Genomic DNA, 14,705 nt, shown 5'->3' on the forward strand with positions numbered 1-14,705 from the left:
GTTTATATCCCACCGTGGCCCAAGATAAATGCTCTTTCAGTTTCTCTATATGTCCTGATTGTATAGTTGAATTGACAGTGGAGTTGAACTTGAACTTTGACTATGACTTGGGAAATTTGTGATGTGGCGTAAGTGGCAAAGCTCTTGTCTGAGACATGGTGGGCCTTGGCAGAGGAGTCAATCCCACCCAACATAAATCATGGGGACTTTGCAAGGACCTGCAAAGACCTTTGCTCTTTGTGGGTGGGGATCATGTACCTGTTTATCTTACTGTAAACAAGCCTTATGCTACTTCCTTTCAAATACAGTTTTTCACAATTGTTTAAACACATTTACTGATAGACTACCTCACTTTCTCAAAACTCTAAACAAAAATTACAAAACTCACACAAAAAATGCAAAATCCTACACTTCTCTTGCAAAAGCACACTCTACCCTCAAAACAGTGTTAACTCTTCACTAAATGGTATTTCCTTCTCAAATGCCAAACACATACATCATTTTAGTAGACATTTCTAAGCACCCACTGAACACTGATGTGCAGAATGGAAAACACTATAGTATGAATGGAAAACACTATATGAATGCCTCAGTAGAATCATGCATTTGTATGTTCAGTGTTACACCTTCAGCTGTTGGATGGAATATATCACCATATAGTATTCATATATATAGGCTACTCAAATAGAAAACAACACACAATTCTTTACTGTAACAACAAATAATATTTTTACAGTACAGTATTTGGACTCAAATACTGTACTGTACTGATGGAAACTGACATTGTCCCAGATAACAACCAACCTGACCACCTCTGTGTCCTCCATCTGGTCTGGCTGGACAATGATGTTGTAGAGCTGGTCCAGGAATGCTAGAAGAAGTGCAGTGTTGTAGGGGCCAAGGGTGGCATGGTGATGGAGGACGCTGTGGTGATTGATGGCAGCACACGTTGTTATGTTCCCTCCACGTTGGCCAGGGTCCTCTGTGATGGCACGCTGGCCGATGATATTCTTCCCTCGGCGCCTTCTTTTTACAAGGTTGAACCCCGCTTCATCAATGAATAGGAATTCAATGGCAAATTGCTGATTGCATATTGCACAACAGCCTTTGGAGTTTAGAAATGTGATTGACTGTGTGTTCTGTGTGAACAACAAGAGAGGGAATTCAGGAAGAGTGTGCAGGATATTGGGAATTGTGTGTAGTGTTGTGAGAAATGTGTGGTATGGAATGGGAATTTGAGTCTAGAGCAGTAAATGTGCTTGGAGTTCAGCAGGATTGGTTCAGCCACCTGAAACATGAGTTTCAGGTTGTGCACATTGTGTCTAATGTTCCAATAAATGTGTTTAAACAATTGTGAAAAACTGTAAAAGCACACTAACTATCTGTTTCAGGCTTTATGAAATAATGCCATAACCTCCAAAAAATACAGCAGAAAAAAAAGAAATATTGTTGTACAGCAAAGAAAAAGTTCTTCTTCAAATGGTTATCATCATCATTTAATAGTAATGTAATTTTTATTCTTCAAAACAATTTTCATAGAAATAACTTGTAAAAGAGATGTCTGTTGATCCTCCGTAGAGTTTACTTTTTTGAGTGATGGAAAATCCCCATTGTACATTTCACAAAAGCTTTTGTTGTGTAAAGGCAACAAAAGAAGGCACGTATTATTTCCACTGTGGTTGACAGAAAAACGTCAAATAACAAAGACCAATCAGATTGTTTTAAAGTTGTCCACTCCCTCTTGCCACGGTTATATGAAGACAACTCATCTCAGGATGTGCTTTTATTTAAATGCAGCCTCTCGTAGATTAATCTGAAGATGTGTCTCCTAATTTATGCTCTGTTGATGATCAGACAAGGATGTAAGTACATTAGAAATCTCTCCTTTTCTCATTTATAAATTAACAGGGAGTTAAATTTCTTTCGGTGGTTATCTTCTAGGTTGCACAGGTGATTATATATTTGGGACAAAGACCGTTTCTGTTGGACAAAATGTGACCTTCACGTGCCCTCGTGAGAAAACTCTTTCACATGTAGAAACTTTCTATTGGATGAGAATTGTTTCTGGAAACCAGCCTGAACTCTTGGGAGCAACATTCACCCTTGATGGTGACAGCACTAGTAAAACTCCTGACATCACTGCAAAACAAGAGAAACAAACTTTTATTCTAGATATCAAGGAAACTAAACTGAATGATACCGGTCTTTACTTTTGTATTAAAGTCTATGCTTTGGACATGATGTTTTTGAAAGGAGAATTTCTGAGGATTAAAGGTAAACAAAAGTAAATCCTTAATTATGAAATTATATTTTAAAATAATAGTTTTGTAATAAATAGGCAAATTAAACATGCTTCCAAATTCTTTTCATTTTTCTTTTTCAGGACCAGAACCAGATACAATTGCTGTTTCTCAAGTGTCTCCATCTGATCCAGTTCATCCAGGAAAACAAATAACTCTGGATTGTTCAGTCTTTTCTGACTCTGAGAAGAAAAGATGTCCATCAAATGTGTACTGGTTCAGAGCTGGATCAGATGAGTCTCATCCTAGTTTGATTTATGCTCATAAAAACAGTTCTGGTGACTGTAACAGTAGTCCTGAGACTCGCTCTGCTCAGAAATGTGATTACAGCTTCTCCAAGACCGCCAGCTCCACTGATGCTGGGACTTACTACTGTGCTGTGGCCTCATGTGGACAGATATTATTTGGAAACGGAGCTAAACTGGAAGTCAAAGGTATGTGGTTATTTTTATTTTCAGTCCAACATGATAATGATGGTTAGGATCTGGTAAAATCCACAACATTTTTTATTTTGTTTTTAAATCTTATTTTAGACTCTTCATCCTACTGTGTAATCTTATCAGTAAAAAAACAAACAAACAAAAACTTGATGATAAGTGCTCTCTATTTCTTTCCACCCTCAGACACGTGGGATTTACAAACGGCCAATGTGATTCTCTGTCTGCTTTGTGCTGCTTTGACAACAAGTCTTGTTGTAATAAGCTTCCTCATTTACACCCTCAAGAAGAAAAGTAATTTCAATGGTAACTAAAGTTATATACATCTATCTACAAGTTAGTTACTTGCAAATACTAACACTGGATTTAAATTGTTGACACTAAAATCATCTGTTACTGAAAATAGATCCTGTAACGACCTGTGGTGATCGGCAAATTCAAGAGGTAAAGATCATCAGAGATTTAAGAAAACATGTTTATATAAAGCTGCCTGGTCATAACATTCTTTTTTAAATTGAATCACTATTTTTCCTCAGAGGAACGAGGACTCCTTGGTTTATTCAGAAACGGCCTTCTCCAAGCGGAAAGCTGGCAGAGCCGAGAGAAGACATGTACAAAGACCACAGGAGATAATCTACAGCGATGTTAGAGTTTAATATATTCATTTATTTTTCTTGTGACAAAGTGTGAAAAAAAAGTGTTTGAGCACAACTGAAGCTTGTCTGTCTCACCTCTGGAATTTACAGCTTTACGTCATTCAAACTACTGAATGCATGATATTAAAAGCGTACTATAGTGTTTTATTTTTTTAAATTTCTATTCTTAATAAGTGAACATTGAGAAGAAGGTGTGCGGGAGTTTTCTTGTTAAGTTTGGCTGCTGCTTTCCTCCTCCGACGCACCTTTTTGCAAATCTGGTGTCCAAAAGGTTTTCCACTTCGGTTATTTCTATTCTTAAAATTGTTTTATATATGAAAAAGGTGATCGCAGAAATATTTAAATTCATTGCTTTTAGTCTTTCAAAGCCTTTTAGAGCTGAGGTTAATTTATTGTGTTAGCAACATTTAGTTTAGTGCTCTTCAGAATTAAGTTATTCTTGAGTGTATTTAATCCTACAGGTTTTTTCAACAGTTATACTGTTAAAGTTTGTACATGTGCTATTTCTTCTCATGAATGACTGATATATATATATATATATATATATATATATAAATAAAAGCCAAATTAACAATGAAACAAGACATGAATAAAAACAATTTACTCAATGTAGATGTGCATTTATTAACAGCATTGTATTTAATGATGTGCCCATCATGATGTGTTCACTTTTAAAAGACGTAGTGTGTTACTTGTATAAAAGCTGTTTGAATCAGATTGACTGAAGCTCTTCGTTGCTACCAATTCTCATGAAAAGCATATACGGGAAATGCAGTGAGACATATTACGTGTTTGTGTGCACATGAAACCTGGTCAAGTTCTATTGAGTCCTTAATGAGAAAGAATAAGATTCTCCTGCACTTTAATTCTAGATCATATAACAAGATGTTTTAGCATTGGAAAAAACCTGGAAAGTGTATATATATATATATATATATATATATATACAGTATATATATATATTAGGGCTGTCAAACGAATTTTTGCATGTTGTCCATAGTTAACTCACGATTAATCGCATATTAATCGCAATTAATACTGTTAACAACATGAGAAAGGGCAAATATGCTTGGTTTATGCCAATGTTTATTCAACTTTCCACAAAAAAAGCTTTTGACCTGAATGTAACATTCCTTCATAAATACAAACACAATGTAGTCCCCAACTTTACACTTGTAAAAACTAACTTAAGATTCCTTGTTTTTTTAAGCAGCTCAATGTAAAACAATGAACCATATACACACGTGGACAAAATTGTTGGTACCCCTCAGTCAAAGAAGGAAAAAACCCCAATTCTCACTGAAATCACTTGAAACTTACAAAAGTAACAATAAATAAAAATTTATTGAAAATTAAATAATCAAAATCAGCCATTACTTTTGAATTGTTGATTAACATAATTATAAAAAAAACAAACTAATGAAATAGGGCTGGACAAAAATGATGGTACCCATAACTTAATATTTTGTTGCACAACCTTTTGAGGCAATCAATGCAATTAAACGATTTCTGTATTTGTCAATGAGCGTTCTGCAGCTGTCAACAGGTATTTTGGCCCACTCCTCATGAGCAAACTGCTCCAGTTGTCTCAGGTTTGATGGGTGTCTTCTCCAAATGGCATGTTTCAGCTCCTTCCACAGATGTTCAATGGGATTCAGATCTGGGCTCATGGAAGGCCACTTTAGAATAGTCAAACGCTTTTCTCTCAGCCATTCTTGGGTGTTTTTGGCTGTGTGTTTTGGATCGTTGTCCTGTTGGAAGATCCATGACCTGCGCCTGAGACCAAGCTTTCTGACACTAGGCAGCACATTTCTCTCCAGAATGCCTTGATAGTCTTCAGATTTCATTTTACCTTGCACACATTCAAGACACCCTGTGCAGGATGCAGCAAAGCAGCCCCAAAACATTACTGAGCCTCCTCCATGCTCCATCCTCCTCCATTCACCATAGGGACAGTGTTCTTTTCTTCGTATGCTTGGTTTTTGAGTCTATGAACATAGAGTTGATGTGCCATAAAAAAGCGAGACTGGAATTTGTAAAAATGCATGTTGACAAGCCACAAAGCTTCTGGGAGAATGTCCTTTGGACAGATGAGACCAAACTGGAGCTTTTTGGTAAGGCATGATTGCAAACTGAAAATGCACTGCTGGGGAAGGTTAACTGAGGACTGAACAAACTAAGAACTGGGAATTAAACAAAGTACTGAGACTGTTGGCTGTTTGGAGCACAGGAGGGTTGCAGCTGGAGGAGAAGAGCCGGATGGCTGAGACACAGGTGCTCTATATATTGTGACGAGCTGAGATGATTGGTGGGACCGCTGAGTGGAGGCCAAACCGGTGGAGAGAGGTGGAACCGAGTGGAGGGAATGGGCTGGACCTGTGAGTATGAGACAGAATGGAGGGAGAGAGAGAGGAGCAGGAGCAAAGAGGAGAAAACACCAAACTGCCCCCCCCCCATACTTGTACACGTAATAGAGACATTTATTTTTAAATATTTCAGTAATCTTAACCGTGCCTTGCTTTGTGGTTGACGTCCTGAGTGGGCCCTGTTTATGCCCCTCATAGATTCTGCCATTTATGGATCCTGCTTTTGTGTAAAGTCACCACTACTGTACAAGCACCTGTTTATAACCTGTTTGAAAGTATTTTTACTCAACTAGCACTTAATTGTTTCCATATTAACCTTTTATGGAACATGTCGCTGGCTCTTAATGAAATAAGTCTGACTAAAAGAAAAACAGGAAATTTTTGATTGAATTTATTTATTTAAAACAGGGACAATGCACAAAAAAAAACATTAATCTTGTAAAACAAGAAGAGATGCTTTGAGCCAGGTTATAGAACAATTGCTAATTTCCGCCTGTAGTCCCTGGGCAGGTAAAGTGCTAAGCAGATACAATATTAAGATTAATTTAAATAAGACATAATAACCATAATATTTAAAAATTTGACAGAATGCACTAATAAATAAAAGCACGGAAACAAGAGCGCCAAATCATAAAGTGCACAATAGAGACCAACAGCACATATGTTGGGTTCATGTCTGAAAAGAAATTAAAGTCAAAACAAATGTGAAAAAAGTCACTTTTCCCCCCAATGTTTTCTCTATGACCCCAAATGTTTTATTATTATTTTTTTTAATAAGCACTAATCAAACACATGTTAACACCAGGTGTAAATGGGACCTTAGAGAAACTTTGCAGAGCAAGTTTCAGGCTGCATAGGAACCAGGAAGGATAGATGGATGAAGAAGAATCAGGCCATTTAAGTGATCATTTAGATGAGTTTAGGTTTTTTTGGAGTTACCTGATAATGAAGCTCTAAAAGCAAAGTCAGGATCAAAGAGTGTTTCATGTCACGATCACTTGGTGTCTACTGCCTGAGTTCTAACAATTAAAAAAAAGTGTTAACCGCATGTCCCTCAACTTTTGGGGAGTGCACAGCCAAGTTTAATGACCTTTTAACCAGTACTTTGATCATAACTATCCATTAAAATCTTTATCATGTAAGGTGCCTATTATTTATTCTCCCTTAAGATTCTTTATCATTGAATTAGCGTCCTGACACGGTGCAATTTCAACAATCAAACAAACAAACAAACAAACAAACAACACATGGGTAGACAGATGTCCTTTCATTAGGTGAGAAAAGGGATAACAGTAGGAAAGAGGAGAAGAGAAACACGAATGCAGTTCCAATTAAAGCTGCAAGCAGCAAAGAACGGGCCCTCATGCATGCAATTGTCACAAATAAAGGTCAAGGACTCAAAACTAAGTCTGATGACACGACCCATGACTCTTTATGTCAAACCATTCAAAAAATATGGCAGAAAATAGGAACTATCAAATATCAACCAATCAGAAGAAGGGGCGGGCAAATTTTCACCAATTAAGGTGAACGAGTCAAAACCGAGTCCGATGACACCACCCACAACTCTGTATGTCATACCATTCAAAAGTTATTGCAGAAAATAGGATCTATCAAATATCGACCAATCAGAAGAAGGTGCGGGGCTAATTCATGCCAATGAACGTCAAGTACTCAATACAGAGTCAGATGACACCACCCACGACTCTCTATGTCAAACCATTCAAAATTTATGGCAGAAAAAGTGAGGCCGACTCCAGCGACCATACTGTAGTTAGGTGCATCCCGGGGGCGGGCGACATTGAAGCAAATTTGAAGCTGCTGGCAAAGAGTAATTGTAAATTTGGTAAAGTTATCATCAATGTCGGAGCTAATGACTCCCGTCTTCGCCAGTCGGAAGTAACTAAAATGAATATTGTCTTGGTGTGTAACTACGCCAAAAGTATGTTAGACTCCGTAGGTTTCTCTGGTCCCCTCCCCAATCTGACCAGCGATGACATGTTTAGCCGCATGCTCTCGCTCCGTCGCTGGCTGTCGCGTTGGTGTTCAGAAAACGACGTGGCCTTCATTGACAATTGGGAGGCGTTCTGGGGAAAGCCCGGTCTGATTAGAAGAGACGGTTTCATCCCACCCGGGATGGTGCAGCTCTTGTCTCTAGTAATCTGGCCAGTTTTATTAGACACTCCCCCTGACAATGCAGGGTCCAGGCCAGGATGCAGAGCTGCAGTCTAACACACTTCTCTGCTGCTTCTCGAGGACCAACGCCTGCCAATAAAACTGTAGGATTGCATTATGTAATTGGCGACTCTAAAACTATAGGATTACATGATGTAATTGGCGACTCTAACCATATGCCTAGCAAAATAGAAGTGGTTGCAGTTCCCCGCCCTCCAAAAGTTCACCAGGTACAGCGTTTTGGAGGCGTTAACCAAAAAAACCTTGTAAAAATTAAAACCAATGCACATTTGGTACCAATAAGAGACCGAAAAATTAGATGCAGACTACTAAATATACGATGGTTAAGCTCCAAGTCTCTGTTAGTAAACGATATAATTACAGAGAGCAGGAGTGATATTTTCTGCTTTCTGCTCTAAAATCACGAGAATTATGCTGCGTTCCATTTACCTCGGAAATCGGAACTGGGAACTGGGAATGGCAGCCATCTTGGAATGGTAACTCAGGGGTGGTGAAGCTTCTCCCACTTTCCCAGTAGGAAATCCCACTTCGAGGGGCGTTCCAGTTGAAAATTCCGACTGGGAACTGGGAAATTCCGACTTCCGAGGACAAATGGAACGCGGCATTAGAGAAGAAATCAACCAGCCGGTTGTGGGCGTTTCTTCAGCTTTAGCAACTTCCCTAGGCTCTGACTTGACTCTAGACTGTTTTGATCCTATAGACCTCCCTGAGCTGACCTCACTCGTCAATAGAGCTAGTCAACCACATGTATGTTAGACCCCATCCCGACTCGACTATTCAAAAATGTTTTTTCTCTTATTGTTGCGACAATACTAGACCAAATCAACCTATCCCTAAACTTAGGATATGTACCACAGGTTTTCAAAGTTGCAGTAATTAAACCTTTACTTAAAAAACCTTCTCTTGACCCAGACACCTTAGCTAATTATAGACCAATTTCCAACCTTCCATTTGTATCTAAAATTCTGGAAAAGGCAGTTTCAAGCCAGTTATGTGACTATTTGTATAGAAATGATCTGTTTGAAGTCTTTCAGTCAGGGTTCACAATGCATCATAGCACAGAGACAGCACTGGTTTGTGTCACGAATTACCTTCTCATGGCCTCAGATAAGGGATTAGTGTCCATACTGGTTCTACTTGACCTCAGTGCTGCTTTTGACACTGTAGATCATGGCATTTTACTGCACAGGTTAGAGCATGTTGTTGGGATTAAAGGGACAGCTCTATGTTGGTTTAAATCATATCTATCTGACAGGTTCCAGTTTGTTCATGTACATGAGGTTTCTTCAGAACAGTCAAGGGTCTGTTATGGTCTTCCGCAGGGTTCAGTGCTAGGGCCAATCTTGTTCAGTTTATACATGCAGCCATTGGGAAGTATAATCCAGAATCACGGCATACACTTTCATTGTAATGCTGATGATACGCAGCTCTATTTGTCTATGAAGCCGGATGAGACAGAACCGTTGGTTAAACTTCAGGCATGTTTTAGGGACATCAAGGACTGGATGTCCAGAAATGTCTTGCTTTTAAATTCAGATAAAACAGAGGTTATCATTCTTCCAGAGCATCTTAGGAAGGGATTAGATGGTGTTGCGATGGCTTCCAGTGCAACTGTGAGAAACCTTGGTGTTGTTTTCAGGATTTGTCGTTTAAACCATATGTTAATCAGGTTTGTAAAATAGCGTTTTTCCATCTCCGTAATATTGCAAAAATTAGGAAAATCCTCTCGCAGAGTGATGCAGAAAAACTAGTTCATGCGTTTGTATCTTCTAGACTAGATTACTGTAATGTGATATTAGCAGGAAGTAATTTGCTGAATAGGCTCCAGCTGATCCAGAATGCAGCAGCACGTGTACTGACAGGAATCAGCAGGAGAGACCACGTCTCTCCAGTGTTAGCGTTGCTCCATTGGCTACCTGTAAAATTCAGAATCCAATTTAAAATTTTATTACTTGCATATAAAGCCCAAAACGGCTTAGCTCCGCATTATTTGCAAGACCTGATAGTGCCTTATCTTCCTGGCAGAGCTCTCCGCTCTCAGAGGGCAGGTGTACTCGTAGTTCCTAGAGTATCCAAATGTAGATTTGGAGGGCGGGCGTTCTGCTATCAGGCACCATTACTATGGAACCAACTTCCAATCTGGGTTAAGGAGGCTGACACCACCTCCACCTTTAAAACTAAACTTAAAACCTTTCTGTTTAGTAAAGCCTATAGTAAGTGTTTAGTAAACCTCTAACTAGTGTTGGTAAATCTCTAGGTAGTGTAAACTCTAGTGTGTTAGAGTCAGTAGTCATAGTTGCAGCTATAGAACAAGACTATAATAGTTAGTCTCAAACATAGCTTCGCGGTAGATATGCTGCTATAGGCCTATGCTGCAGGGGGGCACCAACATAATCCACTGGGCGGTGCCTCTCACCCTTCTTCTCCTCTCCTCTTCCCTTCCTCTCCTTTATTATAAGTATCTCATAGCTATCATTTTTGTCCATCGCTCCTGTAGTCTCTTGTGCTGGCCCCCTTTTTTCTCTTTTGTGCATGTTTGCAGGCCGGAGCTTCGGGAGCTGCGTGCTGGCCTGTGGTCCAGGTCCCCCCGAATTTGAATTTGAATTTTGGGGCACGTTTAGCGGGGCAAAAAGGCCCTCATTTCGTCGGAAAAAAATAAAATAAAATTAAAGCTGCAAGCAGCGATGAACGGGCCCTCGCACTCACGGCCACCGCCCCCCATAAGCATATCAGAAAAGACACCACCCACGACTTCCTATGTCAAACCATTCAAAAGTTATAGCAGAAAAAAGGGACAACCAATCAGAAGAAGAGGCGGGGCTAATTCTGGCCAATGAAGGTCAAGGACTCCATACAGAATCTGATGACACCACCCACGACTCTCTATGTCAAACCATTCCAATGTTATAGCAGGAAATCGGGACAACCAATCAGAAGAAGGGGCGGGGCTAATTCAGGCCAACGAAGCTTAAGGACTCATTACAGAGTCCCATGACACCACCCACAACTTCCTATGTCAAACCATTCAAAAGTTATGGCAGATAAAAGTATTCTAGGGGGCGCTGTTGAGCCGTTAGGCCACGCCCATTAATGCAAACCATGAAATATCAAATTTATCGCCAAGTCTGGCTTGCATGCAAAATATGGTGACTTTTGGAGAACTATCAAATATGGACCAATCACATGAAGGGGGGGCGCGCCTTTTGGCGTCTAGCGTCGCCACGGTAACACTTTTGAAAGAGAAAAGTAATGCGTGGTGTCGCAGGATGTAGACGCACATTTTGATGTATAACACACCTGGGTGCACGTTACGGTTCGGGCTGAATTAACTGCCGAAGGAATGGCATAAATTTTGCCAAAATTACACAATTTATTCAAAATGGCCGACTTCCTGTTCGGTTTTGGCCATGGCGCCAAGAGACTTTTCTTTTAGTTGTGACATGATACAGGTGTGTAGCGATTTTCGTGCATGTACGTCAAACCGTATTGTGGGGCTTGAGGCACAATGTTTTCCGGGGGGCGCTGTTGAGCCATTTTGCCACGTCCATTAATGCAAACCATGAAAGATCAAATTTATCGCCAGGCCTGACTTGCATGCCAAATTTGGTGCCTTTTGGGGAACTATCAAATATGGACCAATCACATGAAGGGGGGGTCCGCTTGTTGGCGTCTAGCGTCGCCACGGTAACACTTTTGAAAGAGAAAAGTAATGCGTGTAGTCGCAGGATGGAGACGCACATTTTGATGTATAACACATCTGGGTTCACGATACGGTTCGGGCTGAATGAACTCTCGAAGGAATGGCATATATTGCTCCAAAATTACGCAATTAATTCAGAATGTTCAAAATGGCCGACTTCCTGTTCGGTTTCGGCCATGGCGCCAAGAGACTTTTCTTTTAGTTGCGACATGATACAGGAATGTACCAACTTTCATTCATGTACGTCAAACCGTATTATGGGGCTTGAGGCACAAAGTTTTTTCTGTCTGAACCAACCAGATGAAGGGTGGGCGCGCTTTTTGGCGTCTAGCGTCGCCACGGTAACGCTTTTGAAAGAGAAAAGTAATGCGTGTTGTCGCAGGAGGGAGACGCACATTTTGATGTATAACACACCTGGGTGCACGTTACGGTTCGGGCCGTATTAATTGCCGAAGGAATGGCATAAATTGCGCCAAAGTGACACGATTAATTCAAAATGGCTGACTTCCTGTTCAGTTTCGGCCATGTCGCCAAGAGACTTTTCTTTAAGTTGTGTACTGATACAGGTGTGTAGCGATTTTCGTGCATGTACGTCAAACCGTATTGTGGGGCTTGATGCACAAAGTTTTCAAGGGGGCGCTGTTGAGCCATTTTGCCACGCCCATTAATGTAAACCATTAAATATCAAATTTTTTGCCAGGCCTGACTTGCATGCCAAATTTGGTGACTTTTTGGGCACGTTTAGGGGGGCAAAAAGGCCCTCCTTTCGTCAGAAGAAAAAAGAAAGAAAGAAAGAAAAAAAATTCCTACAGATACAATAGGGCCTTCGCACTGAAGGTGCTCGGGCCCTAATAATGAGAAAAACGAGAAAAAAATTCCTACAGATACAATAGGGCCTTCGCACTGCCCTAATTAGTGTTTTGTAAACGTTCTTGCGCATTTTTCCTGATCTCATTAGTTGTAACTAAGGCTGGGACTTTAGTGCGTTAATTTCGATTAATTAATTACAGAAAAAATAGCGCGCTAGAAGAAATAGCGCATTTTAATCGCATTAGTTTTTTCCCCTCAGAACGTTTCTCACAGGACGACTTTCACACGGACGGCGCACCAACCAACCAGACCCCTTGAGAGAGAGAGGCTGCGTCCGAAATCGCATACTTCCACCCTAATGATATTTACTGATATTTACTCAAAAGTGTGCCGAACTTAAGTATACTTTTTAGTATATACTTTTTAGTGTGGCATTTCGGACGCACCGAGAGAGTTATGACACTTACGTCGACTCCCATTGTAAGCTCCGCGGTGAGATCAAAGCGTTTTACAACTCTCTCTCTCAAGGTTCTGCAACCAATGTGCATCGAGTGTTACAGCAAAGTGCGGCCGTCGTCATAACACAAGCTAAGTTGTTACCACACACGTTAAAGATGAATGAAGTCGCAGACGAAAAGGGTCTCGTTGGTCCCGTGGATGGGAACTTTTGTTTTAAAAAACGGATGGATGGAAGCGTGCTCTGTTTTCTAATGTGTTTCCATGTTCTGGAATGTACTTGAAACAGTTGAAAGTATTTTGTTACATTTAAGTGTTGTTTACAGAAGGTCCTTGACTATTGGCTACCTGTCTCATTCAATGTGCATACTGCATATATTTAATTTACTGCACTTTATAGCAAATTGCACTGATTTGTTCTTGGTGAAGCACCACCTTGATAAAAATAAACTGTTTCATAAATTGAACATATGTTTTCACTAGTCAATCATTCACTCGTATACAAAAAACGGAAATCTCATTGTTCTCAGGTCTAAAATTGATATGCGATCAAATTGCGATTAATTGCAATTAATTAATTACAAAGCCTGTAATTAATTCAATTATTTTTTTTAATCGAGTCCTAGCCCTAGTTGTAACACAACGTGTTTTACATTTCTGGAAACATCACGTCACATCGATGTCCCTGACCCAAACAAGCCAGACGTTAGTCCCATCCCTTCTTTAACCAATGTGTTTTTCTGTCACAAATTGGGTTTTAAAAGTATTTTAGACTCAAAACTCACTGCAGCAGGACTCATTTACCAACACACAATATCCAGCAGCACATAAAACACAGCAGTTGGTGAAAAGCCATTGTGACGGAGCAGGCCGTCACTAGAGCACAGAGCCCACTCTGCGGGGATGAGACGTGGAAGGCAACACATCTACATCTACATGTACACACACACACACACACACACACACACACACACACACACACACACACACACACACACACACACACACACACACACACACACACACACACACACACACACACACACACACACACACACACACACACACACACACACACACGTCCGTGTAAATTTATGGCAACTGAAACTCCCCCATTTCCGTTCGTTTAGGTTGTTCATCCAGGGGTGCACTTCAGTGTAATAAACATACATTTTCATGGGACTGGCCACAGGAAAGGTGCGCTTCATGACCCAGTTCGTCCCGATTAATTGGTAATTGAAACGTCACGCCCAATGGGAGGGGCTTATGGGTCTAAAAAAGGGGACCTGGCACTAGAGACGGGAAGCTGAAGCCTCAGGAAGCATTGAAGTTTTTCATCAAATTGGTTCATTCAAGCACAACGATTCTTTCGGATTCAGTTGCTCTCCTGGCCCCCTGGATGCCTCTCTAGAGAGGTGATCCAGGCATGTCCCACTGGGAGGAGACCCAGGACTATGTCTCCTCTATATCTCTATGGGTGAGGGAAGTCTGGGTATCTCTGCTCAGACTGCTGCTCCCCTGACCATGAAATTGAATGGATGGATGGATGGATGGATGGATATATTTTTAAAATAAAAAATAAAACAACTTATACATTTCATGACAAATTATTTCATAATGGTATATTTATTCATTTCATGAATATTTTGCATTGCCACTTTTATTTCAGGGCTCTTTTTACTTCATTTTCTTATATTCAAATGAAGGGTGGTGATTTTCTATGTAGATTTGGCCAGTTGTAATCTTCAGGGGATTCGCACGAGGGACAGGAAATCAGGAAAACA

General features: G+C 40.3%; 1 protein-coding gene across 1 annotated transcript; it reads left to right on the top strand.

Moving 5' to 3' along the window:
- The first annotated feature begins 1,795 nt into the window (after nt 1-1,795).
- Nucleotides 1,796-3,777, top strand: LOC133447474 (uncharacterized). The gene is made up of 6 exons (XM_061726165.1): nt 1,796-1,862; nt 1,942-2,274; nt 2,384-2,734; nt 2,924-3,043; nt 3,144-3,181; nt 3,274-3,777. Exons 1-6 carry the CDS (start codon nt 1,820-1,822, stop codon nt 3,391-3,393), a joined length of 1,005 nt encoding a protein of 334 aa, XP_061582149.1. The 5' UTR covers nt 1,796-1,819; the 3' UTR covers nt 3,394-3,777.
- Nucleotides 3,778-14,705: the final 10,928 nt, after the last annotated feature.

This window comes from Cololabis saira, chromosome 7 (assembly GCF_033807715.1).
Source record: "Cololabis saira isolate AMF1-May2022 chromosome 7, fColSai1.1, whole genome shotgun sequence".
Taxonomy (NCBI): Eukaryota; Metazoa; Chordata; class Actinopteri; order Beloniformes; family Belonidae; genus Cololabis; species Cololabis saira.